At 41.4% G+C, this 26,901-nt stretch overlaps 3 protein-coding genes across 4 annotated transcripts in view; 2 read left to right on the forward strand and 1 right to left on the reverse strand.

Annotated features, from left to right (window-relative positions):
- Nucleotides 1-12,809, reverse strand: part of piezo2b (piezo-type mechanosensitive ion channel component 2b) — a 51,799-nt gene extending 38,990 nt beyond the window's left edge. Inside the window, exons 1-3 of the mRNA XM_019883768.1 lie at nt 12,279-12,809; nt 5,841-5,936; nt 2,296-2,421 (exon numbers count right to left, since the gene is read on the reverse strand). Coding sequence (XP_019739327.1) covers nt 2,296-2,421; nt 5,841-5,936; nt 12,279-12,342 — 286 coding nt within the window. The 5' untranslated portion in view covers nt 12,343-12,809. The remainder of the gene's footprint in view (nt 1-2,295; nt 2,422-5,840; nt 5,937-12,278) is intronic.
- A 3,231-nt stretch (nt 12,810-16,040) lies between these two features.
- On the forward strand, nt 16,041-20,403 carry LOC109524165 (cathepsin Z). 2 transcript variants are annotated; one of them, XM_019883822.1, is made up of 7 exons: nt 16,041-16,210; nt 17,024-17,187; nt 17,262-17,441; nt 17,912-18,062; nt 18,140-18,305; nt 18,493-18,535; nt 20,194-20,403. In XM_019883822.1, the coding sequence occupies exons 1-7, from the start codon at nt 16,071-16,073 to the stop codon at nt 20,265-20,267; spliced, it is 918 nt and encodes a 305-aa protein (XP_019739381.1). In that variant the 5' UTR covers nt 16,041-16,070; the 3' UTR covers nt 20,268-20,403. The 2 variants fall into 2 exon arrangements, with proteins under 2 accessions (XP_019739381.1, XP_019739380.1); XM_019883821.1 differs by lacking the exon at nt 20,194-20,403 and having other exon boundaries at nt 16,042-16,210; nt 18,493-18,642.
- A 1,196-nt stretch (nt 20,404-21,599) lies between these two features.
- Nucleotides 21,600-26,901, forward strand: part of mppe1 (metallophosphoesterase 1) — an 11,389-nt gene continuing 6,087 nt past the window's right edge. Inside the window, exons 1-6 of the mRNA XM_019883823.1 lie at nt 21,600-21,747; nt 22,710-22,813; nt 24,400-24,480; nt 24,572-24,680; nt 24,755-24,817; nt 25,949-26,071. Coding sequence (XP_019739382.1) covers nt 21,631-21,747; nt 22,710-22,813; nt 24,400-24,480; nt 24,572-24,680; nt 24,755-24,817; nt 25,949-26,071 — 597 coding nt within the window. The 5' untranslated portion in view covers nt 21,600-21,630. The remainder of the gene's footprint in view (nt 21,748-22,709; nt 22,814-24,399; nt 24,481-24,571; nt 24,681-24,754; nt 24,818-25,948; nt 26,072-26,901) is intronic.

Genomic DNA, 26,901 nt, shown 5'->3' on the forward strand with positions numbered 1-26,901 from the left:
CACACACACACACACACACACACACACACACACACACACACACACACACACACACCTATACTGTATACACATACATATATAGTACAATCCTTCACTTGTAGAACTGGATGAAAATTGCTCCTGTGCTGACTCTCAGGGGATGAAGAATGTCATCTTTCCTTCCGAGTACTTTAAGTGTTCCTGAACGTCACTGCGGAGCAGTGGGGGTCCGTTTCCATCTATTGAGAGTGCTCAGACAAACAGGAGCAACTTTGCTGCCTTTGTTGTGCCGACACAAACGTTGCTGAGTTAACTGGGACTCCGTGACATATTTTACCCCTTCGGGGGCGGTTTATTCAACCACTAACTGAGAGGACCACACATTTGTGGTTTGTGGAGACGATACATAATTCAACACCACAAAGTAATCGTGGAAACAACATTAAACACAAAAATACAGTTACACAGAAGGCTGTGAGATATAATTCCACCTCGAGGACTTATTATCAGTGAAATAAAAACATTTTGAACCCTGAAAAAGAAAAAGAGACGCTTGGTACATTCAAATTAATGTCTGAGTCATTCTCGTATTGATGAAATGATCCAGCTGCAGTTAACCATAAAATGCTATCTGCAGCTGTGGTCCGTCATCATTTCATCACGTACTCTCAGTGGCATGCGAAGGTGCGTTGACGCCCAATGCGAACGTGCTGTTGCAGACGGGCTTGTACCCATCGGAAACAGGGGGGTGGGGGGGTGGCTTGCAGAGAATGAAAGCCCACCTCCCTCATTTCAATGAAAATATGGTGTAAATGTGGAATATTAACGGGGGCATACATTACATAGGGTGAAAATGTGGTATATTACTGGTGTAAAATACAATCAGTGTTTAAATATGGTAAATTGGGGACGTGGAGAACATTAAGTATGGTACGTTAGAGTTGTATAGAACAGTAATTATGTTACATTCGATGTACAGAACGGCAAACATGTCATACTACAGATGTATCAAACAAATATAAGTAGAGAGCAAAAGGGTTGTATAGACCATGAAATCTAATGTAAATATGATATATCGGAGGCCTAAAGACATTAAATATGATGAGAGTATAGTACATTACGGTTGTAAAGACCATTAAACATGAGGGGGAAATGAAAGTGTGTTTAGGTGCATTTTTCTGCCTTCGGGGTCATTTCCTGCATTTCCAGTCAATGCCTCCCTTATCTGAACTTTCTAAATCTGGTATTCAACCCCTTGACACCCTTTTCCTTCTGGCGCCGCCGTAAACAAGGAGTCTTCCTTCATTCTGACGCGGTTACTCATACCACCTCCCCGCCTCTCTCTCTCTCTCTCCCTTTCCTAAAAAAAAAAAAAAAAAAATTACAAAAATTATATTTCCTCTTAAACACGCCGGCCACTGTGAATGGGAGTAGGACAGGGGATACCCTGATAAGCTCCAGCTGCCCCGATAGGTCGTCCGCTGGTCACCGCCTTTTTCCCTAATAGTCATCCGTCATTCCTCTGTGCTGACTCAACATAGTGCATGAGTGTGTATGTGAGTGCATTTACAAATAGTTTGGGGGGTGGGGTGGGGGGTGTAAACCGTCAAAGACATGGGTGGAGCTGACTAAACGAAGGAGGCAGCTTCTTATCATGTCCAAACCGTCACATTTTCATGTCATTTTCCTGCCACACACACACACACACACACACACACACACACACACACACACACACACCCGCCTGTTGATTGAAGCCCCTCACTTCGTCATTACTCGAGTATGTGTCACATGCAGTACGTAAAAGTTGATGGATTGGGCTCGAGGAAAGAAATGCTGCACTACCAAGAAGGGTTCAGAAAAATGATCCGAGCAACAGAGATGAGTAAGTGTAAGTGGCTGAGGCCAAAAAACAACACATAATATCATATAATTAAGTACAATGTAATGAATTAAAATGCAAAAAAAAAAAAAAAAAAAAAACATAAAACAACTTGAACCAAAGAAAATGAAAACTGACAAAGATACTGTATGAACCAAAGTAGAATATGTGACCTGAAAAAGAAACGAACCACAAAGATGACACAAAGCGAAGCGGACACCAACCAAAGAAGAAAATACTAACCAAAGAAAAAAAAAAATAAAAAAAAAACCAACGTGAACAGGGTGCGACTGAGACAGCAGTGAAGAAAACTCAAGTCTGACAGCGGAGAAGACGACGCAATTTATAGCCTTGTGAGTCACTTTGCCTTCTATTTAGACAGCAAAGCTGATGGCCATGGTGGCCTTCTGCGTGCTACTTACAGTTGAACTCACTGTTGATGTCAGAGTTGATGGAGTTGCCGGCCAGGAGGCTGTTGACCGTAATCTGATAAATGATGTGCAGCAGCAGGAAGGACACACTAGTGAAGCACAGTGACTGCAGCAGACGCCCTGTGTAGCCTGGACGGAGGACAAAAAAACCTTGATCACCATCAAAACCACCCTAATTAGTCTTGAAAACTTTTTGGGGGGACAGGAGCACACAGGATATGTGTCAGATAATTTCCAAGAATCCTGTCACAAATGATACATCGCCAATCCTAACTACAAATTTGCCACTCGCTTTCCCGGGCTTCTTTGCCACACCTTCACGCTCTCGTGGAAGGATTCCATTGTCACGGCCATCTTGATATTATCCACGTCATCAAAAGAAGGTCCACTCGATGAGGAAAATATCCCATAGAGGCAGGTTGGATGAGTAAGGGTATTGCTCAAGCATGGCCAGGAACTGTCAGATGCTCAGGGCATTGTGAGCAGCCACGAGGAGCTCTGCCAGAATTGTCCCTTCTGCTGATGCACTAAGTCAGGGGGTGCCTCGGACTGGTTTCAAGTTAATTCATGAGGGGTGTAGAGGGAAATGAGGGGAAGAAAAAGATTTGTGTGTAAACACACACTCACACACCGAGTTAAGTCTGCCCCCAGGCCACAATGAACAACGTCAAAATAAAAGCTTGCCATGGCACTGATGTCCGTGTATTACTGTATTTGGGAAGATTGGGTATTGAGGCAGTAAAAAAAAAAATCCTCAAGCATTTTCTTTTATTTCATTTTACTTTTTTTAAATCAAGGTACTCAAATTACTCGAGGACTGGTTTCGCCCTATCCGACACCTCATACTGTGGCTAAAAAACTCTCTCAAGTGTTGCACGTCGTGCTAGTCAGTCGACCCCCTCTGCTGAAGATATGGAATATGTAGTGGTTCGTGGTCACACCTAATGACCTTCCCCTCGAGCCACATCATCTTCCCAAAGCTGCCTTCAAATGCCCGAAAGCTGCCACAGCTGCTGTGCACATGTAAGCCGTTTTTATAGCGCACCGACAGGTACTTGGGGGGGAAAACGTTGCTGTGAGACTGCGCGCAACACTCGAAGTCGTTTGATGAAGATCCTGGGGCTTGGTTTCGGTGTGAGCGGGTTCAAAGTACTACTTAGTGTGCTTCTGTGTGGAAACAAAGCTCCATTGGTTGTTTCTGCTTAACTTTATGACAATTAGTAGTCCCTCCGTCTCCTCCCCACCGGGAGCAACATTCAGTTTTACAGTACCCTGGCTCAGGTGAAGCGCTACTGGCCCTACTTTATCAAATCCGCTCAACAGACCAGAGCAAGCGCATTAAAACTTTGAGCAATTTGTGCTCATTTCCCAACGCGATTCCCAAGCCAGCCGCAAAGGCCGGAAAAAAACGCTTGTAAACGGGGGAACCATGGGGAGTGTTTCGGCCGCTTTCTGCAAACAAAATGTTGCAAAGGAACAACTTTGCTTTGACTGCGGATCATTTTTCTCCATTTTGGACAGAGGCTTTGGTTGCAACACACTCATCTTGACTTCATTTATATTTTTAGAACTGGTTGAGACATCATCTCAAGAGAATCTTTGAGTGGTTTCCCAAACAGAAGGCGTTGTCCGTCTTAAGAATTACTGCTTGCTCCCGAGAATTATACAACCTTTGAGCATCATTTGAGCATTCGATGCATGATATTGTCAAGCATTTATGGCGTACCGGCATGCGTTTCAAGATATTTTGGTCATACACTAACCTTGCCGACACATCAATGACCAAAATTCTAATTCCTTTCGTCTGTCTCCTATGCGTGGTTCAAATTTGGTAGCAACTGAATGCTACGCATACATTTTTTTTGTTTAAATTCCATGTTGCTAAGGGGAACTGGCTTTTGGGGCGTAATTTATGGGGAATCACTACTCGGCTTCACCCACACGCAATGACCAAGCCTCATCACATTTCTTGCAATTTTAGCACCTTACCTGCATTTTATACATGTGTCCAATTTAGTAGAGTGCTGGTAAAATTTCCAGTAGGAGGGACTCCTACAAATTTCACACACACAAACCAAAATGGTCAAATTCCTGTTCATTTTTGGGCATGGGTTTTTGAGACCTTTTGGGGACTTTTGTGTGGTCAACTCATGATGGCCGTTGTGACTAAATTTCACGACACAAAGTGAGACCGGTGGGTCAAAATGGCTCTTTGAGTGTAAAAAGGTTGCTGAGCCCTGGTCTAGTGTGTGTTGTTCCAATTTGGTAACAAAATGGGAAAAATACTTGGGCAGGTCCATCTTTGGACAACTAGTGCAAATAGCCCAAATGTCACAAAAATGGCTGCTTTAAACCAAAACGGCTGCTTGGTTTGTATACATTCATGTGGGTGTACTACTAGTTATGAGAGACATCTCATCTCTATTTTTTTAAAAAGCTGTGACTCGCTATCAAACCAAATCTGATACAGCTCTCATATTGGACGTTCTTCAAATATGCCATTGTACCTAATACCGTTGTCCTGACATAACATGTGTTTCTAACTTGGGAATGGGATCGGTGAATATTCCTCTTCCCCGTGTCTTTAACTATTGATGAGCATGTAAGTGGTCCACTCTGGTGCTGCTCGACTTCCTGATTGTTATTTCAGCTGGAGACGCTCTGGACACTGCCCCAATATGCTTTTATATATTATTGAGAGCTGCGGGTGCTGTCTTCGGCGGGAAGAGGTGTTCTGCTTGGCGACCGCAATCCAAACCGCCGCGCCAAATAAACCTCAGTGGTCGTTTTAAATTCAGAGGAGTTAAACTTTAAGGAACGTTTGAGTTAAATGGCATCAGGAATGACGACCATTACGATTAATCATCTTCCACACACATTCAATAAAGGTGAAATGCAGTCTCAGCAATTAAACCCAACGAAGATTTTACGCTTTTTTTGTTTTTTTTCATGGACAATCCAAATCAAGTCACTCAGGGGTGGATTTTTTTTCTTTGTAGTCTCAAATGTTTCTTCTTTTCCTCAAGCAAATTGGATTACTGCAGGATCGATGGTGGATCATTTTTATGCTTACAGTGACAGCACTAAGCAATGTTAACCTTCCGCAATTGAAATATGGACCTAATACATCGCCTGAGGAAAGGTTTGGTGTTTGAACGGAGTGAAAACAAGAGTTACAGATCTTCGCATTTGATGAAAGCAAAAATTATCCGGTACCCAATGAAGAAAGAACGTTACGTTTTGATTTTTACTGTTAAACTTCCATCCATCCATTTTCCGATCCACTTATCCTCACAAGGGTCGCGGGGGTTGCTGGAGCCTATCCCAGCCATCTTCGGGGAGCAGGCGGGGGACACCCTGAACCGGTTGCCGGCCAATCGCAGAACACACAAAGACAAACAACCATCCACACACACTCACAACCACAACTAGGGACAATTTAGAGTCTATTTGTATGCATCAATGTGTAATAGAAATGTGTTGAGACGTTTTCATATTCTTTCTTGGTGGAGGTAAATATGTTTCTGAGGTGGTTGGTATGGACTTACCCTGCATGGTGGTGCATGTGGGCTCAGGGAAGAGAGGAATAAGCAGGAGGAAAATGAGGTAGATGAAGGACAGCACGTTGTACCTGAAAAGACAAGCTAAGGAGACAGAATAAAATGGCGTTAGTGACGTTGTCATATGGTGAGAAGCTAATGTTAAGTATTGTTTACAGCTTAGCATTGTCTAACAGCTTTGGTACAAACTTGATTGCTCTACGAATGTGTCAATGCAGCGGGGTTGGGGGAAGCTGCATGAGCCTCATGCACGGATCTGCACTTCACAGCAACATAAGTAGAGTAAAACAATCGGTAACTGTTTTAAACAGCGAAAAAAATCAATAAAATGCCTACTTCAATGCCGTATATACTTGCTGGAATTTACTATACCAAGCCTACCTTCCTCTTGACACAAATGCCATTTTTCTGGAGGTATCTGCCAAGTCCTCTCAGGTTCTCTCTTTGTGCTCTAAAATCAACAACCACGTCATTAACAAACCGAAAAAAATTTAACTGGACCGCTCAAAAAAAAAAAAAAAAATGCTGCTTTTATTTATCTTTGCGCACTCAAAGGTCCCATTCAACAACATTTGCCTTGGCTCCCCTTACTGCTCCACATAAGTGCTCTCACACTGAAAGCCTAATCTAATTATTAGGGATACTGACTGACTGCTTAAAAAAATAAAATAGAATGTATCGGGAGCCAAGCAGTTTGAAGTATTTATCTGCAGACGCTTGACCGCATGCTTCCCGTCTGCTTTTGGTGACTCACTGACCGAGGGTCCATAAAAAATAAAAAAAATAAGCGTCTTTTGTTTTCACATATCACATGAAGCAAAAAAGTTGAATCAGGCTTTTGTCTCATCTCGTCTTTTCAAAAGCCATAAAAGCTGCCACAAAACCACAAAGGCAGAGTTTGGGCCCAGAAATATAAACGGATGTTAAGGAGGCGCAGCTCAGCACCGCGGGCGATAAGTGAGGAATTCTAAACCACCTAAAGACCTTTCCTTGTTTTTTTAGGTGTTATTTTTTTTCTTTAACCGAAGCATATCAAGTCACTCCTGCGTAGAGTTTAACTTCGAATTTGCCTGTGTTAGACTTAAACAACACAAAGAAACAGATTTTTGATGTTTATCAAATAGATTTATTTGGCTCAACTTTTGTTTCTATGTGCGTTTGAAGGGGGAATTTGAAGTTAAAAAAAACAAAAAAAAAAACGCTGTCCTAAATGTTAAACCTGTCTGAGTGATTTGACAAAAGAATTCCAAAGATTTTGGAAAAATCATCCCTCCCTGACCCCGTCTTATGCCTCTAATTTCATTGTAATTATTATTTTAAAACACACCGCACCTTGATAAGAAGAGCCTATCAGAAAGTGTAGAGATAGAATATTGTGAGTCATGCTAATGTGGCTAATGCTAAATACCCACTAAAATCTCAAGCAGTAGCAAGGCAGTGGTCAACAGACTAAGAGTACAGCAAACATGAGTCATGCTTTTGTTGTTTGTCAATCTTAAATTATGAACGTGTGCTAATGTGGCTAATGCCAGCACGCCACTAACAAATAAATTGTTGAGTGGCGAGTAGTCATGCGCTAGTTTCGATTTTAAGAGTAAACGTGAGTCATGCTTTTGTTGTTTCTTTTGTATTGGATTAAAAACAAAAACAAAGAAAAAACAAGTTTGCGAGACAGGCAAATGTGGATAATGCTAACTAGCCACTAAGGTCGAGCGGAGAGTACTAAGCGAGCTCGTGTGCCTTTAGTAAACTTTAACAACAAAGTCATGCTTTTGTTGTTTGTTCTGCTGAAATAATTAAGTATGCAAGTCAGGCTAATGTGGCTAATGCAAACTTGTTAGTAAAAGATCAGTTGGTGAATCTTAGAGAGCTAGTTTTCCTTGAATTAAATAGACTAACACCAAACGCAAGTCAGATTGTGTAGTTTGTCCCGCTTAAACCATTATTTTTGTGATTCATGCTAATGTATCTAAAGCTAACTAGCTCTTCAAAGATAGAATGGTGAGCAGTGGCGAGCTAACTCAAGATAAGATCACTGCTTTTACTTTGCTAACGATTGTGGGCATTGCAATAATCAGAATGACAAATGCAAGTGCATCACGACATTTATTTAAAAATGCAAATAAACCGCGTAAAATGTAGCCAACGCCAACAAGTCACTAATCAGTGGTACAAACACAACCTTGCAATCAAAATAGTGTAGGTCTCCACCATGATGCTTTGTTAGTTATTGACTTTTGAGGTGCACATCAGTAGCGGTGAGGATCTTGGCTTCACCACGCAACTCCACGACTCCAGCCAGAAAATAAACAAATAAAGTGACACATTGGCATCATTATGTGCATTTTAGCAACCATCTACGTGTGTAACGGTACACTGGTGAGAAACAGCTGTGGCGAGTGTTTGGGTGTTTTACATGTTGTGTACACAAGGACTCTGTCGCTGCAGGATTTCAAAAGAGGTGATGTTAGATGGCCGCCGCGGAGGCAGGGGTGGGGGGGGGGGGGGGGAAAAAAAAAAAAAAAAGCAACTACGCAACGTGGAGGGGTGGTGTCGAGGTTGTGCGGTGCGTGGTGGCGGATGGGAAGGAAGTGGCAGGTGTTGGAGTCCCAGAAACAATAACATCTGGTGCAGTCCGTCGTCACTCCGAGGGACCGCGACTTTGGTCACTTTTATCACTTAGCTGCACACTCACCAAGTACTGAAAGGCCACTCCATTTTCTTCTTATTTGTTTGTTTGTTTGTTTTTTTTATTTTATTCTTTTTCAAACAAAAATATTTGGACTGTGGCAGTGGTTCTGTGATTTCGTCTTCGTACACTTCATCACTATGGAATTGAGATAAAACAATCATGATGTGACTTAAGTGTAGACCATCGTCTTTAATTGTGGAGTACCTTTCCTCAAAATGGACACCCCCCCATATACACACACACACACACACACACACACACACACACACACACGCACACACACACACACACACACACATTCAACAATAAGTGCGATAAACAGGTATGTCACCACTGTAGGTAAATTAAACATTAAACACATAGATTAGCTTTATAATAGTTTTAGGCCGCAAGATTCCAAGGAATCTACTTTAAACTTTCTGTTCCACCATGGACCGCCTCCATGTTTTGATACACCCTCAAGGCTCGAAATAAGCAGTTTTGCATCACAGTTTGCGGGGAGAAATTAGCATTTTGTGCCTCATCAAAACACATTGAATTGCAAAATTGAAAATCAACCACCTCGACGGTCCCAAAAAGCACACATGTTTAAGTGAGGCTACTTAACACAACTCAGCTACAAGTGCCAGCGAGCTTCGACTGTCAACTGGTGTGTCAAAACACGTTGCGGAGTCTCTCAAGTCAGTAATCGTCACCTGAATGGCGGCGAAGAATTTACACCTGCGATCTGACATGATCATGCTCAAGAAGGGATGACAAAGAAAGACGGAGAAGCCGTGTCGATTGTTAAGTTAACCTAAGACTCACACAGCTGGCACGTTTAGCACCACAATTATGTGCTTGAGGTGATTGAGACTACTTTTCAGAGACGTCTGGATGGAACTGCGTTGAAGTGGAGAACATCCGACTTTGAACAACAAAATAGCAGGCAAATTAAAATGTGTCTGGACTCTTGAGAAAAAAAAAAATCAACCCACTAAACAGAACCGGAAATTAATTACGGCACGCTATGCAATATGTCAGCCAGGAGGGGTGACCTGTAAGGTTAAAAACATATTAATATAGAATAAATTATTAATAATATCCAGCCCATCCATCCATCTTCTAATCCATCCATTTCATAGTTAGGACAACTACGACTACTTTGCTTGTTGACGGACAGACATTTTCATCAAGTTGAGGCGCACGGCAGATGGAACAAGAACCTTGTCCGACGACATCATCGCCATCATCATCGTCTGCCGCCACTGTACGTTCCACTTTAGATTTCCTCCCGCTTCCTGTCAGCGGCGACGGACAGGAGTGCTCGTTTTGCACTCCCGAAAAGCCATAAATTATTAAAAAGGTACGCTTACGATAAAAGGCAAGTCAATTCTCTCACAAGGCAAACCACATTATTAATTCATGCTGTTAAAACGGCTTTCCACCAATTAATGGAGTCCATGAATGACCTCGCAATGGCTTCTGGAAATAACGATTCGGTAGTGATGTGCTTGTGCATTACAGCAGGGATTATGCTCCGACAAAAAAAAAAAAACACTGGCGAGGACCTCTGTGACTTCCTTACCCATCTGTGGCCTGACCGCAAAATGGCTGCTTAAATACCCAAAACTAAACACCACTTCATTGAGGCCGGGACTACCACATGACCACACCTCAAATGAACCACTTAATGACAAAACGCCAAGTTGACCTTGAAAAACTCACGCCTACAAATGGGACAACGTGCCACAAATGTCAAAACTCGGGGGCTCAGCTCAGTGAGCATGTCAAGGATTAACTCTTTTTCTCCAGGTACTCCGGTTTTCAAATCTTAAAAAATCTAAATACATCAAAAAATGAAAACTACTGTGGCACGGCGGTCAACTGGTTACCACGTCCATCTCACAGTACAAAGGTGGAGAGTTCAATTCCGGCCCCGGCTTTCCTGTGTGGAGTTTGCATGTTCTACCGTGCCTGCATTATAAAGTAATTAACTTACATTCCTTAGATTAAGTACAACATGCTAAATACAAGTGCAATAAAAGCTTGTTTATGGTTGAATAATTCAGATTGTGAGGGACTTTACATTCACAGTCACGTGAGGCCTCGGTGAATGCTGACGTAAATAAACACGCATCAATCCACGTCCAACTTAATGGAACTTTCAATAAGCTTTAACCCCCCTGACGGATTTAAGGCCTGACCTTATGCGCTTTATTTTTAATGGCTGTCACATCCATGTAAAAAAAGTAGCAAAGGTCCTTTTCCCTAAACAGCCCGAAGGTGACATTACTCCTTCAAGTGGCTAATTTAACTTATGATAAATATTCGAACCGAAACTGGGTTGAAGGTAGAACAAATATTTGGGATGGATAGTGTTTAAAACCAATAAGATTCTCGGCAACTGTCATCTTTAATTCACTCTTAGTGACGTAAATAAAGCCTAAAAGACTATTTTCACCACCTGTCTTGAAGGCATCAACACGCACGCCCTTTAAGATCGATGGTAGAAGATAAAACAACGTTAAAATTATGTATGTTGTTATGTATTATTGTATTAGAGCTTATTCTAAAAATAATAATAATAATAATGACATTCATGTGTATAAAAAGGCATTTTGTTTGTACTAGGGATTTATTGATGAACCAACTGGACCTTATGCTTTCACACAGGCGAAATACATGAACAAATGCATGTTGGCGTGTTTGATTGTTGCTCTTATGTTGGCCTCGGATGAAATCCATCACCAAAAAGTAGGAATTTAAGGTATCATGTTTGGGAGATTTTTTTAAAAATTGAAATTCTTTTTTTACTTTAAGAAAGAAGTGATGAAAAGGCATTTTCTCCGAGGAGCTGTGCAAACAACATTTTAAAGCCTGTCATGTTCGGTTTAGTTACATTCGACGGGACTTTAATTTTGGCGACACAAACCGGAAGTATCTTGTCATGTTCCGTTTTAGTTAGAACCTAGGAGACTTTAATTTTGGTTACATAAACCGGAAGTACCTCGTCTAGTAAAGAACGCATGGCTTCGTGCTAGTTGTTGTCTTCGTTTCTCGTTCTCTTCTTGTGTATACGCCTTGGAAAGCATCGTCTTTTTACAACATAAGGAAAAAGAAAACTAAAGCTCCATTTCAACGTTTTGGAATCTTGGTCTTTTTTCGTTGTTCGCTATCTGTCTTATCTGTTCACGTCCCGGACACGGACAAGTAGGGCAGAATAAAGCCCATAAATTTGTGTCAATTTGCTCCTTGAATTGGACGTTTTCTGAAACTGGATGAATCCGAATCCAAATGTGTCTTTCAAACTTTAGAGGAAGGTTGTGCCTTGGTTGAAACGGTGCCTTCAAGGGATTAGGCACTAACTTTACACTGATATAACTTGATTAAAAGTTCATACATGCATGATTAAGTAATTTTCGGCAGCCAGAAAGCCACATTTTAAGGTACCGGTAATTTTAACGTTGCCTTTCAGGAACTTGGGGGAAATTCCACTTTTCTTTTCCACTGATATGAATTGGAGTAAGACATTTTGATTGGAGTTTAAATGCTGCCTTCATCGAATCTGAGCAAATTTATATGTTTACATTGATATAACTGTAAATGACGTTCAAGTGGCTGTTGTGTAAACATCTTATCAGCGCGTTTAGTCGAAAGGGGGTAAGGGGAGGGGGGTAAACAAATGGTGACGTAAACCGTCACCCATCTCCAGTCCAAAGTGGAAACGCAACGTATTCGAATTAAAAACTCACCGGCGGCGAGGCAGGCGGGCAACAGGAGCCTGAAGACCAGCCCGCACACCACCTCCGAGGCCATGGCGCCTCTGGGCAGCGACAAGAAACTCTCACTCTTTCTCGGTCGTTAGAGTCTCCCACTCATCCCCTTCCCAAAAAAGTGTCTCAAATCCCGGCCGTCACGGGTGTGCGCGCCTCCCCATCAGTCGACTGCAGCCGAACGAGACACCCGAGCGGCGGCTTGTCCAAGGCGTCGAGAGGACGCCACTTCCACGCTTCATTATCACCATCCACACCCGGCAGCTCATATCCGAAAAGACACTTTTGTTTCCGGGCGTTGCGTTCAAGTCATGTTCGCCATTCAGGTGGGCAAACGGTCCCGTGACGAATTGTTGTCAAAATGAAGCAACAGGTTGTCAAGTTGAAGCAAAAAAAAGCTTGTTCGTAGAGGAGTCCAAGTGTAATCGTTACACTTTGACACACTTAACGGAGATGAAGCTCTCTTCGTTGTTCCTCCTCGCGTGGATTTCACACTTTTGAGTGGGACTGGACGCGCGCTTGGGTAGTCTTATCGCGAAGGCAATTTGTGATTGGCATAAACATCTGCCAATCAAAATGCTTTTTCTAGTTTGAGACTCCACCCTAAAACGGTGGTGGGCAATAGAGTAAGTGGGGACCAAGACGGAACACTTGTAGCACAAATATTAGCAACAACGTTACTCAAAACGTTGCTTGTTTTGTACTTTCCAGCAATTATCTTTTGGCATTTACACTTTAATTCTTGGGTAAGAATGTTTAATGATTTTACGGCGCGTCTCTGCTCATTTGTTGTAGAAATTATTTTTGCTCCATTTACAGCACTTTGTATACTGTGGTGATTGTTTTAATTAAAGTGCTCTATAAAAACAATTGAGTTGAGTTGATCATTTAATGAACTACCCCCTCCACACACACACGCGCGCGCACACACACACACACACACACACACACACGCGCGCGCTCACACGCGCGCGCGCACCCCTTAAAAAGTGGCCGCTGTACCTACTCTTGAACAAGGAGAAACAGCACCTTCTATCGGTATAAAACGAGGCTGCACATGGAGTTGCAATTCAAAAGATGAACTAATATGCCCAGTTTTCGGCTGGCAACCAGTTCAGGGTGTACCCCGCCTAGAGGCCAGCATGCCCATGACCCCCGCAAGGATAAGCGGCTCGGATAATGGATGGATGGATGTTAAATAATAATAACATAATGATAACAGCATACAGACATGATGTTCTTATTGTCTTGTAGTTATCTAAAAAATATGTAAAAATAAATTTACCATGTACAGTAAGTAGTATGTGGGGATCACATTTACGATGACAAGAAGTACAAATGAATGCCCATTATTTCAAGAGATTAGTGGGTCTGGGATAATTGGATGTATTTTCTAATATTTCACAAAAGCATCACGATGACAGGAATCTATATTCCCAGTAGATCAAATGCTCTGGTAAAAGCCGCACTGCTCTAGTGCCTTGATCTTTTGAAATGACATTATTTATCAGTTTCTGCAAAGCATGATGGGAGTGAATGGCTGGAGTGGTTGATTTGGGACAAGCTGGGCCCCGCCACAACATCAGCTTGAGCTTTGACTCAAAAGGGCCGGATGCTGCCGTCACCATCGCAGCAGTCAATAGCATCAGGCCGTGATTTATGCCAATTGTCCGATCCCTCTCCGATAGATGCCTGTGTTGAGGGCAACGTTTGTCTTTGATCCATTATTCATTCCACGCTTAAGAGGGACTTATTGACCTCTTCCCAAATGGACCGACTGGTTAAAACATTGATGATGATTCAGTACTAAATCTGGCTTTGCATCCTGGCCTAAAATCATTGGCAGTCGACTCTTTTATGCAGAGATCCTGCAAAAAAGCTGCACCCAAACATGGAGATCACAAACAAAAGACAGTTTCACGCAGAGAGCCTACAAAAAAAAAAACATTTCGTAACATACAAATAACAAGTCAAATTGGAACATGTAAGAAGCAAACTAACACAATTTCACACGGATCCTGCAAAAACCCACAGTAGCCTGGAAATGAGAAGCGAACTACAGCCAATTTCACACAGGAATCCTTTAAAAAAAAATGTCATTGAGAACCAAACTAATACGTTTTTCATGCAGAGATACTGCAAAAAAAAACACCTGTGCTATTTTACACAGAAACCAGCAAAGGTGTGACAAGCACATTGGCTTAACGCCGTGGTTTTCTGCCAATGCAACAGTTTTTCAGGGTTTCTGTGTGAAAGGGCTGTATCTCACGTGATAGGACGTCTGTCAAGACGCGTTGCGGTCGTCTACGAGCCGGGGTACGGAGCTGGGCGCTCTTCCTAGGTAATGATGTTTTCTTTTCACTTAACGCCGGAACAGGGCAGGACAAATGGAGCGAACGTTAGCAGTTAGTTGATGATGTCGATCGGGATAATGGCTTTCAATCACTTGTTTATTGTTGTCATTGAGCAGTAGGAAGGAGCCGAGATACCTAATGCACCCACTGCACAGGCCGGCGGCACACACAACAGTTGAGGTTTTTTTTCTTTTTTAATCTTACTTCTTACTTACTTTGTGTGTTTTTATTTGTAGGTTTCAGAAAAAAAAATCAATGAGGAAAAAAGTAGCAAAACTAAATTATAATATATTACAATTCAATGAAACAATAAGATAAAATCACTTCAAGTGTTTTAATAATCTAACAATTAAAAAAATTCAAAATTAAATAAAAATTAATAACTTTTGTCGCAAGTTTCAAGAACAACTCCCATCCACATTTTTTAAAATATTAATATTAATATTAATTAAACAATAAAAAATGGAGTAAAACAAAATTTGAAAATACAAACAATTAAGTAAACATGAAAGAAGTAACTTTTTTTGCAAGGTTCAGGAACAAAATAAATATATTTACAAATGTAATTAATCAAAACATTTCCAAAATTGAAAAAACTCAAACCATTAAAAACATCACATAAATAAACTAATTTGTTGTGTTTTTTTCTGGAACAAAAAAACTCTGAAAAAAATATTTACAAATGACCAATAAAAAGTAATAAAATAAAATAAAATGTAAAATATCCACATAAAATATAACGTGAATAAATGGTTTCTTGCATAGAAAACTCAAGGCTTTACATTGCTCATCATCATCACCACTACCACCACGGGGGTGAGGTCAATACAGCAAAGTGGAGGTGAATCACTCCGGCTGATGAGTGGTGGGTTTAAAATGCACATTTAATTTGATTGCACCTTGAATCATTACCAATGCAGACACGCCCACCCCCTCCCCTACAAGCACACACACATTTACACACTCGCATACATGCATACATACATGCACACGTTGCAGTGGTGCATTAGGTGTAATGCAATTTGAGCAAGCAACCAAGTTTAAACAGTCAAACTAAAGTTTTCTCGCTGAGGCAGCAAATTCACTAATGGACGGAGATGGTTCATTACAATAATGGCCGCTACGGTAGCTTCTAAAACGTCACCTGAAGTTGACAGGTCTCTCACACACACACACACACACACACACACACACACACACACACACACACACACACACACACACACACACACACTCGCATACACTCGCATACACGCGCACTCGCGCACACACGCACACGCGCACAAACGCACACGCGCACAAACGCACACGCACAGACGTTTTGCCTTGTGGCGATAGTCTTACGTCATCCTTTGTTGATGTCGTGTCCCTGTTGACCGCAAGGGCGCGCCAGAGTGCCTGACAGACGGACTTCAAGATGGCGCCTTACATGGCTGGACTTACGCTGTTACGTTGTTGTTATTGTTTTTGGTTGTTTTTACCGTTTAAAAGCGCTACTCAACTTCTCAATGAACCATGTTACAAGCCCATCAATGACAGCAGGCCAGACTTTGTCCGGTGAGTTCGTAGACGTGACCATTTGATGCTCTTTTGAGAAGGCTTTTCTTCGTGTCTTAAAAAACTACTCATTGATGCATATAGAAGCGAAGGTGCGAGTCGTGATGACTTTTGCATCGTATTATAAAATAAATATGTAGTTTCATATGTTAACGAGACACTTTGAAAATTAAGGACTAACAAAATGATCAAAGCTTAGTAAAACGTCAAATGTATGAAAAATAAATCTGAGTAATGTAATTAAAAATATAGTCAAATAAAATGCAAAACAGAAAAATGCAAGAAAAAATTGAAATAAAAAATTGAACTTGAATAAAAAATGAAGTTAAACTAAAATTGAATAAAAATAATGAAACAAAAGTAGAAGGTAATATAAATAGTCAAATTTATATTTTAAATTTACTGTACATACAATGAAAACACAAAAAAATAAAGCAATAAATTAAAACAATCAAGCACTACTATAAAAATCTAATGAAATAGAAATAAAACAAACAATAAAATTATGATATAATTAAATTCCAATTTTAAAATCACAAAATAAACAAATCCCAAAACAAACTAAACCATCAAAACATATTGTCATATTAGATGACTGATAAATACACTATAATATATAATCATAAATCACATCAATATATTTACAAAAAATGATACACTTATTGTAAAAATATTCATACATTAATACAAAAATAAAGTAAAACAAAACATATACCATCACGATAAACTGTATGATCAAATAATAATTTTTGTCTATCCAGTGTAGAAACAAAGGGCCTATGTTAATGAGGAATTCAATGTATTTTTCTTTAGAACGCGCCCTCGACCCCACGAGTACATGAAGGCATCGGACCTTCCTCGCTCATGGGACTGGAGGAACGTGGATGGGCAGAATTACGTGAGCGTCACCAGGAACCAGCACATCCCGCAGTACTGCGGCTCCTGTTGGGCCATGGGAGCCACCAGCGCACTTGCTGGTAACCGTGGTGACGGCGGCGCTGGGCACGCCCGGAGACCTACGCATTAATCTTTTCTCTCACTCTCGGCCTAGACCGCATCAACATTAAGCGTGGGGGCGCGTGGCCGTTGGCGTATCTGTCGGTCCAGAACGTCATCGACTGCGGGCGAGCGGGATCGTGTTACGGTGGCGATGACCTGGGCGTGTACGCCTACGCTCACGAGAGTGGCATCCCGGATGAGACCTGCAACAACTACCAAGCCAAAAACCAAAGTAAGCTTCGCTCACCGTTATTAGCCCATTATTTCCCTGTCAATTGTTGCTAGGCAGAATTACTCATCTATGTTTTAAAAAGAATACATAGAGCAGAACAGAAAGTTAAACTGTAGTCAACAAACATTTTTGGGGTGTCGTTATCATTTGTTGCTGGGCAGAATTCAGAATTAAAATCAGAATAATACTTCTAAAATAGAGCACCTCTGAGTTTGGGCCAGATGGAATTTGACTAAAAGACCAACAGGTGAAAATGTTCACATTTTTAAAACGTGGGTTCAGTGAGTTTTGGGTGGGTTTTTTGTACCACTCAAGAAGAGAAAAACAAAGCTATTTACTTACTTTTAACAGCATGTCACAACTTTTCTGGCCAGTAGGGGGCATAATGTGCATACATTTGCCCCACACCTTATTTTACATCTTTGCTCTTTTCTCACGGTTGTTTTGACATCCCTCTGACCCCTCCCCAGAGTGTGAGCTTTTCAACCAGTGCGGCTCGTGCGCCTCCATGGCGTCATGCGATGTGGTCAGGAACTACACCACGTGGAAAGTGGATGATTATGGGAGAGTCTCAGGCAGAGACCATATGAAAGCGGAGATTTACACGAACGGGCCCATCAGGTAAACAGGAATGATGATTTACCTGTACCCCCCAGATGGGGGAGACATAGAGATGAAGATGCTTTTTTTTTTTTAAGTTGTTCTCTGATGGCCACCAAGGGCCTTGATGGCTACACGGGGGGCATCTTTTCAGAGTTTCACCCCCTTTCACTGCCCAATCACATCGTGTCTGTAGCTGGCTGGGGCATCACGGATGACAGCACAGAGTTTTGGATCGTCAGGAACTCCTGGGGAGAGTTTTGGGTTGGTGTCACACATGCACAATGCAGTCAGACACTTTGATTGACAATTCCCATTGCCATGGAAAACTGGTTTGGGGGACTGAATTTTCAATGTTTGGACCGGACTTTCCTTGTTTTCATGCAGAATTCCAACTTCCAAGTCCACCCAGAATAAATTCCTGCCTATGTTTTTTTTTTTTTTTTCCCAGGGAGAACACGGCTGGGCCCGAATAGTCACCAGTGCCTTTAAAGGTGGCAAAGGCAACTGGTTCAACTTGGGGATCGAGAAACGATGTGCATATGGAGATCCTATTGTAAAGTCATAGATTATTATTATTTGTATTAATGTACAGTCGTCATGAATACATTTCTATGTTGTTGAGGAAATGATCAAATTTATCATGACAACTTTTGTTGTAGCTGTGTGATCATGATATACAATAAAAGGTGGTTGCTCCACAATGTGATGTGCGTCCATGTTTGTCGGAACACGCGCCCCCAAAAGTGCTGATGATACAGCAGTGACTTGAGATATGAGAGGGCCAATCCGGATGATTTATTTATTTGTTTTTTTTGCTTTGACTTGGGAACACAAACTTGTCCAGTAGCAATGCTAGATAGAATTAGTAAATACTCTTCCCCCCCCAAAAAAAGAGGCTCCAAGCTGTTTTTTCACATCCAGCTAAACATTTTACAGGAAACAGCGGCCTCTCCTCCCAAACGACCAAAATGGAGATCTCAGTGCTAGTTCTCAGTGGCTAAACTATTCCTTTTATTTCCTGCTAGATGTGAAAAAAACTGGTGAATTGTGAATCGGTATGACCTGATCAACGTTGAAGTTGTCGACTGAGACGTGGTTCTTATAAAAGGGCCCGATAATCATAGTGATGCTTTGTGCGCTGCAGTGAGCCACTTGAAAAGCTGGTTTCACCCGACACACGCACACACAGTAATGTTGCATTGCAAGTAGAGCACAATGAGACCAAACATCTGGAGAGGAGCATGGCCTACGCCCACATTTTTGCTTTTTCGAGGCCACACACAAGTCGCACATTTTTGAACTGTTTTATGTACAACATCATCTGAGCCATGCTAAGAACGAATACATCAACCCGACTAATCACAAACATCATATGGTATATGAGAATAAGAAACATATGGACAACAAGCATTCACTCCTATTGCCACTCCACATTTATTTACTGTCAAACTAAACATAAAAGAAAGAGACTTAACATTTTGTGTATTTAAAACCACAGCCGAGCTGAGCCTTTAGTTTGCTAGCTCAAAGCTACTGCCAATATGCCAAAGTAAGCATCTACAGTCAGGTCAATAAATATTTGGACCTCCCTGATGAGTTGTGGTATGCTTTGGATCTTGAGCAGTTTTCTGAGTGAAAGAGGCAAGAGCTGTAACGGTATGTCGGCATATAAAAGTGTAACATTCGACGCTCACTTCTTCTGTTCTGTTGCGATGAAAGCAATTGTCTGACAACTATTTTACACAGCGTGCTGGAAATTTGCTGCTTTGTGGGTCATGTGTGAAAGGCAAAGACAAGCTGTCACAGCGCTCCAAAAGCAGGAAATGGATTTGCTGTTCCAATACTTTCAAAGGGCTACACTATCTTCACCTACACTGACTATTTTTGGGCCTTTTTCATCCACAAACCATATCAAATCCATTCCTCAATTAGCCTGTTTTCTTTATTACAGCTCTCCAACAGCCATATCGAGAACTTGCCTGTACGTGACGTAACCGTGCAGCATTCCGTCGTACTGTGACGAGAGACAAGTTGCTGACCGAACCACGCACGGCAGTGACTGGTCGAGCTGGTACGGGCAAAAGCGCTCATGGAACCAGTTTAGTGGGAAGTGCACAACAAGCCCGAATAGTCACCAGTGCCTTTAAAGGTGGCAAAGGCAACTGGTTCAACTTGGGGATCGAGAAACGATGTGCATATGGAGATCCTATTGTAAAGTCATAGATTATTATTATTTGTATTAATGTACACTTGTCATGAATACATTTCTATGTTGTTGAGGAAATGATCAAATTTATCATGACAACTTTTGCTGTAGCTGTGTGATCATGATATACAATAAAAGGTGGTTGCTCCACAATGTCATGTGCGTCCATGTTTGTCGGAACACGCGCCCCCAAAAGTGCTGATGATACAGCAGTGACTTGAGATATGAGAGGGCCAATCCGGATGATTTATTTATTTGTTTTTTTTGCTTTGACTTGGGAACACAAACTTGTCCAGTAGCAATGCTAGATAGAATTAGTAAATACTCTTCCCCCCCCAAAAAAAGAGGCTCCAAGCTGTTTTTTTACATCCAGCTAAACATTTTACAGGAAACAGCGGCCTCTCCTCCCAAACGACCAAAATGGAGATCTCAGTGCTAGTTCTCAGTGGCTAAACTATTCCTTTTATTTCCTGCTAGATGTGAAAAAAACTGGTGAATTGTGAATCGGTATGACCTGATCAACGTTGAAGTTGTCGACTGAGACGTGGTTCTTATAAAAGGGCCCGATAATCATAGTGATGCTTTGTGCGCTGCAGTGAGCCACTTGAAAAGCTGGTTTCACCCGACACACGCACACACAGTAATGTTGCATTGCAAGTAGAGCACAATGAGACCAAACATCTGGAGAGGAGCATGGCCTACGCCCACATTTTTGCTTTTTCGAGGCCACACACAAGTCGCACATTTTTGAACTGTTTTATGTACAACATCATCTGAGCCATGCTAAGAACGAATACATCAACCCGACTAATCACAAACATCATATGGTATATGAGAATAAGAAACATATGGACAACAAGCATTCACTCCTATTGCCACTCCACATTTATTTACTGTCAAACTAAACATAAAAGAAAGAGACTTAACATTTTGTGTATTTAAAACCACAGCCGAGCTGAGCCTTTAGTTTGCTAGCTCAAAGCTACTGCCAATATGCCAAAGTAAGCATCTACAGTCAGGTCAATAAATATTTGGACCTCCCTGATGAGTTGTGGTATGCTTTGGATCTTGAGCAGTTTTCTGAGTGAAAGAGGCAAGAGCCGTAACGGTATGTCGGAATATAAAAGTGTAACATTCGACGCTCACTTCTTCTGTTCTGTTGTGATGAAAGCAATTGTCTGACAACTATTTTACACAGCGTGCTGGAAATTTGCTGCTTTGTGGGTCATGTGTGAAAGGCAAAGACAAGCTGTCACAGCGCTCCAAAAGCAGGAAATGGATTTGCTGTTCCAATACTTTCAAAGGGCTACACTATCTTCACCTACACTGACTATTTTTGGGCATTAAAGCCATAACAAGCGAGTGCTCGTTCGTTTGCGCATGCGCAGGGAATGGCAGATGGAGCGCGCGTTCCAGACCGCCCTGTGGGTTCTCAGGCCCGAGGTGGTCTTCATCCTGGGGGACATTTTCGACGAAGGCAAGTGGAGCTCGAAGAATGTAAGTCGGGCAAGGAGTGGGGTAGCGGTCGGTTTGGGCGCCGTTTACTCAACTGCAGAGGGTATCAGCCAATATAGGGAGCAATGGTTTCAATACAACACCCACTGGCTGGAGAAAGGGAGTTCAGAACATTTCGAGCTCCCTTGTCATTCATAAAAGTGAACATTTTTTGGGATCAGATTAAAAGTCGTGAGATTTGGGGTTTGAATCCTGATTGACCCGTGCTTGCCTGGGTTTTTCTCTCGGTACTCTGGCTTCCTCCCACATTTCAAAAACACAAATTTGAACATAAACACTTCTTTAATAGAAATTAAATAGGTCTGTTGCCCCAAGTTTAACAGACGCTCCCCTGGTGAAACACCTACTTTGGACAAATAAATGACTTTTTTTTTTTTTTTTTGGGTGAATCACCTACTTTGGACAAATAAATGCCTCTTTTTTTTTTTAACCATTAGGAAAAAAATAATGCAGTGGCTGTAATTATATAAATTAATTGAGTTGGGGGGGCTTTTATATGAAGTATGACTCATATTTTTGCAAACAGACAACGCCACCAATGATTTATTCGGGTCTGGCGTTAAAAGAGTGGCCTCCCTTTTCCATTTGGAAATAAAACGTGTATTGACGCTTGTGCATCCATCAGATCACTGAAGGGGATGGAAAAAAAGGTTAGGGTAATAATGTAACTGGACAAAACCACTGCTGATTCATTTGGGGTAAGGCATCTATTTGAGGAAATGTGGGACATTCGTGACCCCTACTCTTAACAAATGACCTACTAAAACGACATCATTGGTAAGGGAAAGAATGAGGTGTCTATTTGAGATATGGCGCTTCTTCAAGTGGATGACACGTGGCTATTAATCAGAGGTATGGCATCTATTTAAGAAAAAATAAATCTTGGTTCTAAGTGTCACAATGTCACTTGGTAAGCGTGTGACATCGTGTCTTCGTCTCTGCAGCATTGGGATGACGACGTGCGGCGCTTCCACAGGATGTTCCGGCACTCCGAGGAAACCGAGCTGGTGGTCTTGGTTGGGAATCACGACATCGGCTTCCATTATGAGTAAGGACAGTTCAATGTTTTTTTTGTTGCGTCTAACGTCACACATGCGAGTCAGCAATTGATAAAAGTTGGACTTTGATTGTAAGTTTTCCGTATTGGACTTCCACGGGGTGCTTATCACTACAAGTTGGCATTCAAGTCCAAGACAATAAAACTCCATTTTGTATAAAGTACCTGAAAGTGATATTTGAGTATATAAGTATCTAAAGTAACTTCTGATATTAAATGCACTTACTGAAGCAAAAGTACATCGCTATGTTTGTTTCGATTTCTTTTCATTATATTTTGGTTTCGTTTACTTCAGTGGTGGAGTTACCAATCTGGATGTTGACGAATAGCAAACTACCTCTGCGTTGATATCAAGATTTCCTGACGACACGGCATTTTCTTCCTTCGCCTGCCAGTGTCTATAGCGCAAAGTAACAAAGATGGTTTGGGGAACTTGCACCCGAGTGAAAAGTAGCTTTCATTTCGGAAGTGCAGTGGGGTAAAAGTGAGCTCTGCCAGAAATATAAAATACAGATATGTGGAAATTATACCCTAGCACGGTCAGAAAGTATTAGTTTTGCTATAGTTATACAACAGATTACCATTTGCCCTTTTGGAGAAACCCATCAGGTGTTGGCTGAGTGATACTATCACCTTGTGGCGTTTTCATAAAGTTGTGTCTTCAGCATAAGTTAACAACAGTGTTTGTGTAACTGAGCTGTAACTTGCCTTTATATGTTATTGTATGCATACAAATGTCATTTCCTGCTGTGTTTATTTGTAATTGTCACATTTCACCTCATGTGGTGGCCTCACACAAGAAAAGATGTCAAACATGAAGCGAAATGCGCTTGTAAAAAGGTCGAGCAAATCGGACACAAGGAGCCACGCAAGAAAGGGGAAGTACACGCTATCGTCAGATAAATGAAACTCCTCAAGAGGACGTGCTCATGTTTAAAGTTTGTTTTTGGTAGGTCAGGATTTAGGGATGTGAAAAATGAGACCAAGATAAATCTTTTCTAAACTTTTTCCATAATTGTACAACTCAACTCTGTTTTTATATAGCACTAGAAATAACTCGAGATAATGTGGTTGTACAAGTGTGCACACCCTCATGAGTGGAATCAAGCAGTTTTCAGAATTGGACATTCATTTTCCAAGTCATGTTAAATGGGCTGCGATTGGCCAGGTCGCTGCGTACCCCGTCTACTTCCCGAAGACAGCCGGGGATAGGTTCAAGCACACCCCCACAACCCTTGTGAGGATACAACACAAAATCCTATCATTTAAAAAAAAAGAAATGGGGGGGCGGCAGACTTTTTATATCCACAGAAAATATGTAAAATAATTTTGATATTTATTCTTACATGAATTTCAGAGACTACCTTTGTTTAATTACCGCAATGGAATTGGTACTTCCGTTTTCAGCTGTCATAATCAAGTATTGAGAGTAGAGTACTTCTGCCATTTGCCACCAAATTTAACATAGCAAAATTGTGCTAGGGGCCGTTTTAAAAGAGAAAGCTCTAATAAATGCCAACATTTTTATTTTGGGGACGAAGGGGGCACTAAAAGTAGTCCTTTATCGCCCCCTGCAGGATGGACTGGTTCAAGCTGCAGCGCTTCGAAAAGGTTTTCAACGCCTCCTCCACCAGGATCGTCACCAAAAACGGAGTCAAGTGAGCAGTTTCTCATGTTTTGCCTGAGCAAAAATATGAAACAAGTGCTGTCGGAATGCGATTTTATGTGTCCGTTTGTGTGCACGCTTAGCTTCTTGTTGGTAAACAGCGTGGCGCTGCACGGTGACGGCTGCCCCATCTGCCAGTCGGTCGAGAAGGAGCTCATCAGACTCTCCAAGGATCTTAACTGTTCTCTGCAGGCGAGTCGGCGGCACATACCAACAAAACAACAAACCGATGAAAAACAAACAAATGAAGTCCTGTCATTCCACAGAGCTCGGAGGATGGCTGCAAGGGCACGCAGGTGTATCCTCCTACACCCCCCATTATGTTACAGGTGAGCTCATTAACCACCAACCATAAGAACATTCAGCAAAACTCCTTGCTTCATGCTTTCTATGAACCAACAAAGTCAACAGAATTAAAAAAATAATTAAACGAAGAATTTTGCATCATCAAAGAATCTCATGTACACGTTCTTGTAAACAGTTCAGTATCTTGAAATGAACTTACGTAGCTTTAAAACGAATATATCAGGTTCGTCAATAAACCTTACTTACCCGCGTTGTATCAAAGACATCTTCCAAATTAAAAAAAATAATAATAAAAATAAAAAACACCAAAAAGGACATTTAGCATACTGAGGCATCCTCAAGGAACCTGATCTGCGTTTTTGAAAAAGCTTAGACAATATATTTATTTTAATAAAAGACAAGTTAACGTAACTAAAGTCTCATTGATGTATTCCAAAACATATGGGATTTGGTCAACATCTTTGAGCCTAACTCATTGTAGATCAGTTATGATACAAAAATCATCTGTTGTAAACTAACGTATGCATTTTTTTAAAAAAAGCATTAACATCTATTTTTTCATCAAGCCCGGTGCAAAGATATTAAAGTAAATAAAAACAAACAGTGAGCATGCTCAAGAAACTTTTTTTTTTTAAGCGCTTACATTACAGACAATTGAACATTTTCAAGAAACCTGACCTATGCAATTTGAAGATCGCCCCAAACAATGAAGCATCAAGGAACCTAATTTATACACTAAAAAACAAAATTAGCATTTTCAAGAAACTTGACATTTACCTTTTAACAACGCAGCAAACACAATTTACAATAAGGGTAGGGAAACTCCGGTTCTTCAAGAGCCATTTTAGATTTTCCCTACTCCCAACACACCTGATTCAATTCATGATCTGATGAGCTGATCATTTGAATCAGGTGTGTTGGACTTGGGAGGAATTTCAAAATATCTTCAAGGAACCTAACCTCTGTGTTTTAAAAAGATCCAAACACGTTGGCAACTTTCATAGACCGGACATATTTTGTCCAGATATGATCAAACATTCACACAAAGCCAAACAAACCTTTTCCCCTGAAAAAGTTGGTCACATTCAGAAGTGTTGGAGCGATGATGAGGATGATGATAATTGGATGATGACGTGGATGATGGCGCTCTCTAGCACTACCCGCTGTACAGAGTGAGCGATGCAGGCTGCACTGGCTCGGACGCAGCGCCGCCCGGTGAGCGCCACCTTCTGTTCAGGGAGAAGTACGACGTACTGTCCAAGGAGGCGTCCCAGAGGGTGAGGTCTCCTCTCACGTCTTCTCCAAAATGATGATGATTAGGATTTAAAAAAATTTAAAAAAGTTTTGTCTCATTGGCCTCAGCTGCTGAATTGGTTCAAGCCCCGCCTCATCCTGAGCGGCCACACCCACAGTGGCTGTGAAGTCCTCCACGACAACAAGTACCCGGAAGTCAGCGTGCCGTCCTTCAGCTGGAGGAACCGCAACAATCCCAGTTTCATCTTGGTGGGTAGCCGACTGGCCTGTCGGCAGGCGCGCGCTTCTGAGTTTAGAACATTTCAAGCTCCCTTGTCATTCATAAAAGTGGACATTTTTTGGGATCAGATTAAAAGTCCTGAGATTTGGGATTTGAATCCTGATTGATCCGTGCTTGCCTGGGTTATTCTCTCGGTACTCTGGCTTCCTCCCACATTTCAAAAACACAAATTTGAACATAAACACTTCTTTAATAGAAATTAAATAGGTCTGTTGCCCCAAGTTTAACAGACGCTCCCCTGGTGAAACACCTACTTTGGACAAATAAATGACTTTTTTTTTTTTTTTACCATTAGGAAAAAAATAATGCAGTGGCTGTAATTATATAAATTAATTGAGTTGGGGGGGCTTTTATATGAAGTATGACTCATATTTTTGCAAACAGACAACGCCACCAATGATTTATTCGGGTCTGGCGTTAAGAGTGGCCTCCCTTTTCCATTTGGAAATAAAACGTGTATTGACGCTTGTACATCAGATCACTGAAGGGGATGGAAAAAAAGGTTAGGTTAATAATGTAACTGGACAAAACCACTGCTGATTCATTTGGGGTAAGGCATCTATTTGAGGAAAT

This window comes from Hippocampus comes, unplaced genomic scaffold, assembly GCF_001891065.2.
Source record: "Hippocampus comes isolate QL1 unplaced genomic scaffold, H_comes_QL1_v1.1 scaffold159, whole genome shotgun sequence".
NCBI classification, from domain to species: Eukaryota; Metazoa; Chordata; class Actinopteri; order Syngnathiformes; family Syngnathidae; genus Hippocampus; species Hippocampus comes.

Coding starts and splice junctions, on each gene's coding strand:
- LOC109524165 (XM_019883822.1), top strand. CDS start 16,071: ATGGCGCCTTACATGGCTGGACTTACGCTGTTACGTTGTTGTTATTGT. Junction 16,211..17,023: donor AGCAGGCCAGACTTTGTCCG/GTGAGTTCGTAG, acceptor ATTTTTCTTTAG/AACGCGCCCTCGACCCCACG. Junction 18,306..18,492: donor ACTCCTGGGGAGAGTTTTGG/GTTGGTGTCACA, acceptor TTTTTTTCCCAG/GGAGAACACGGCTGGGCCCG.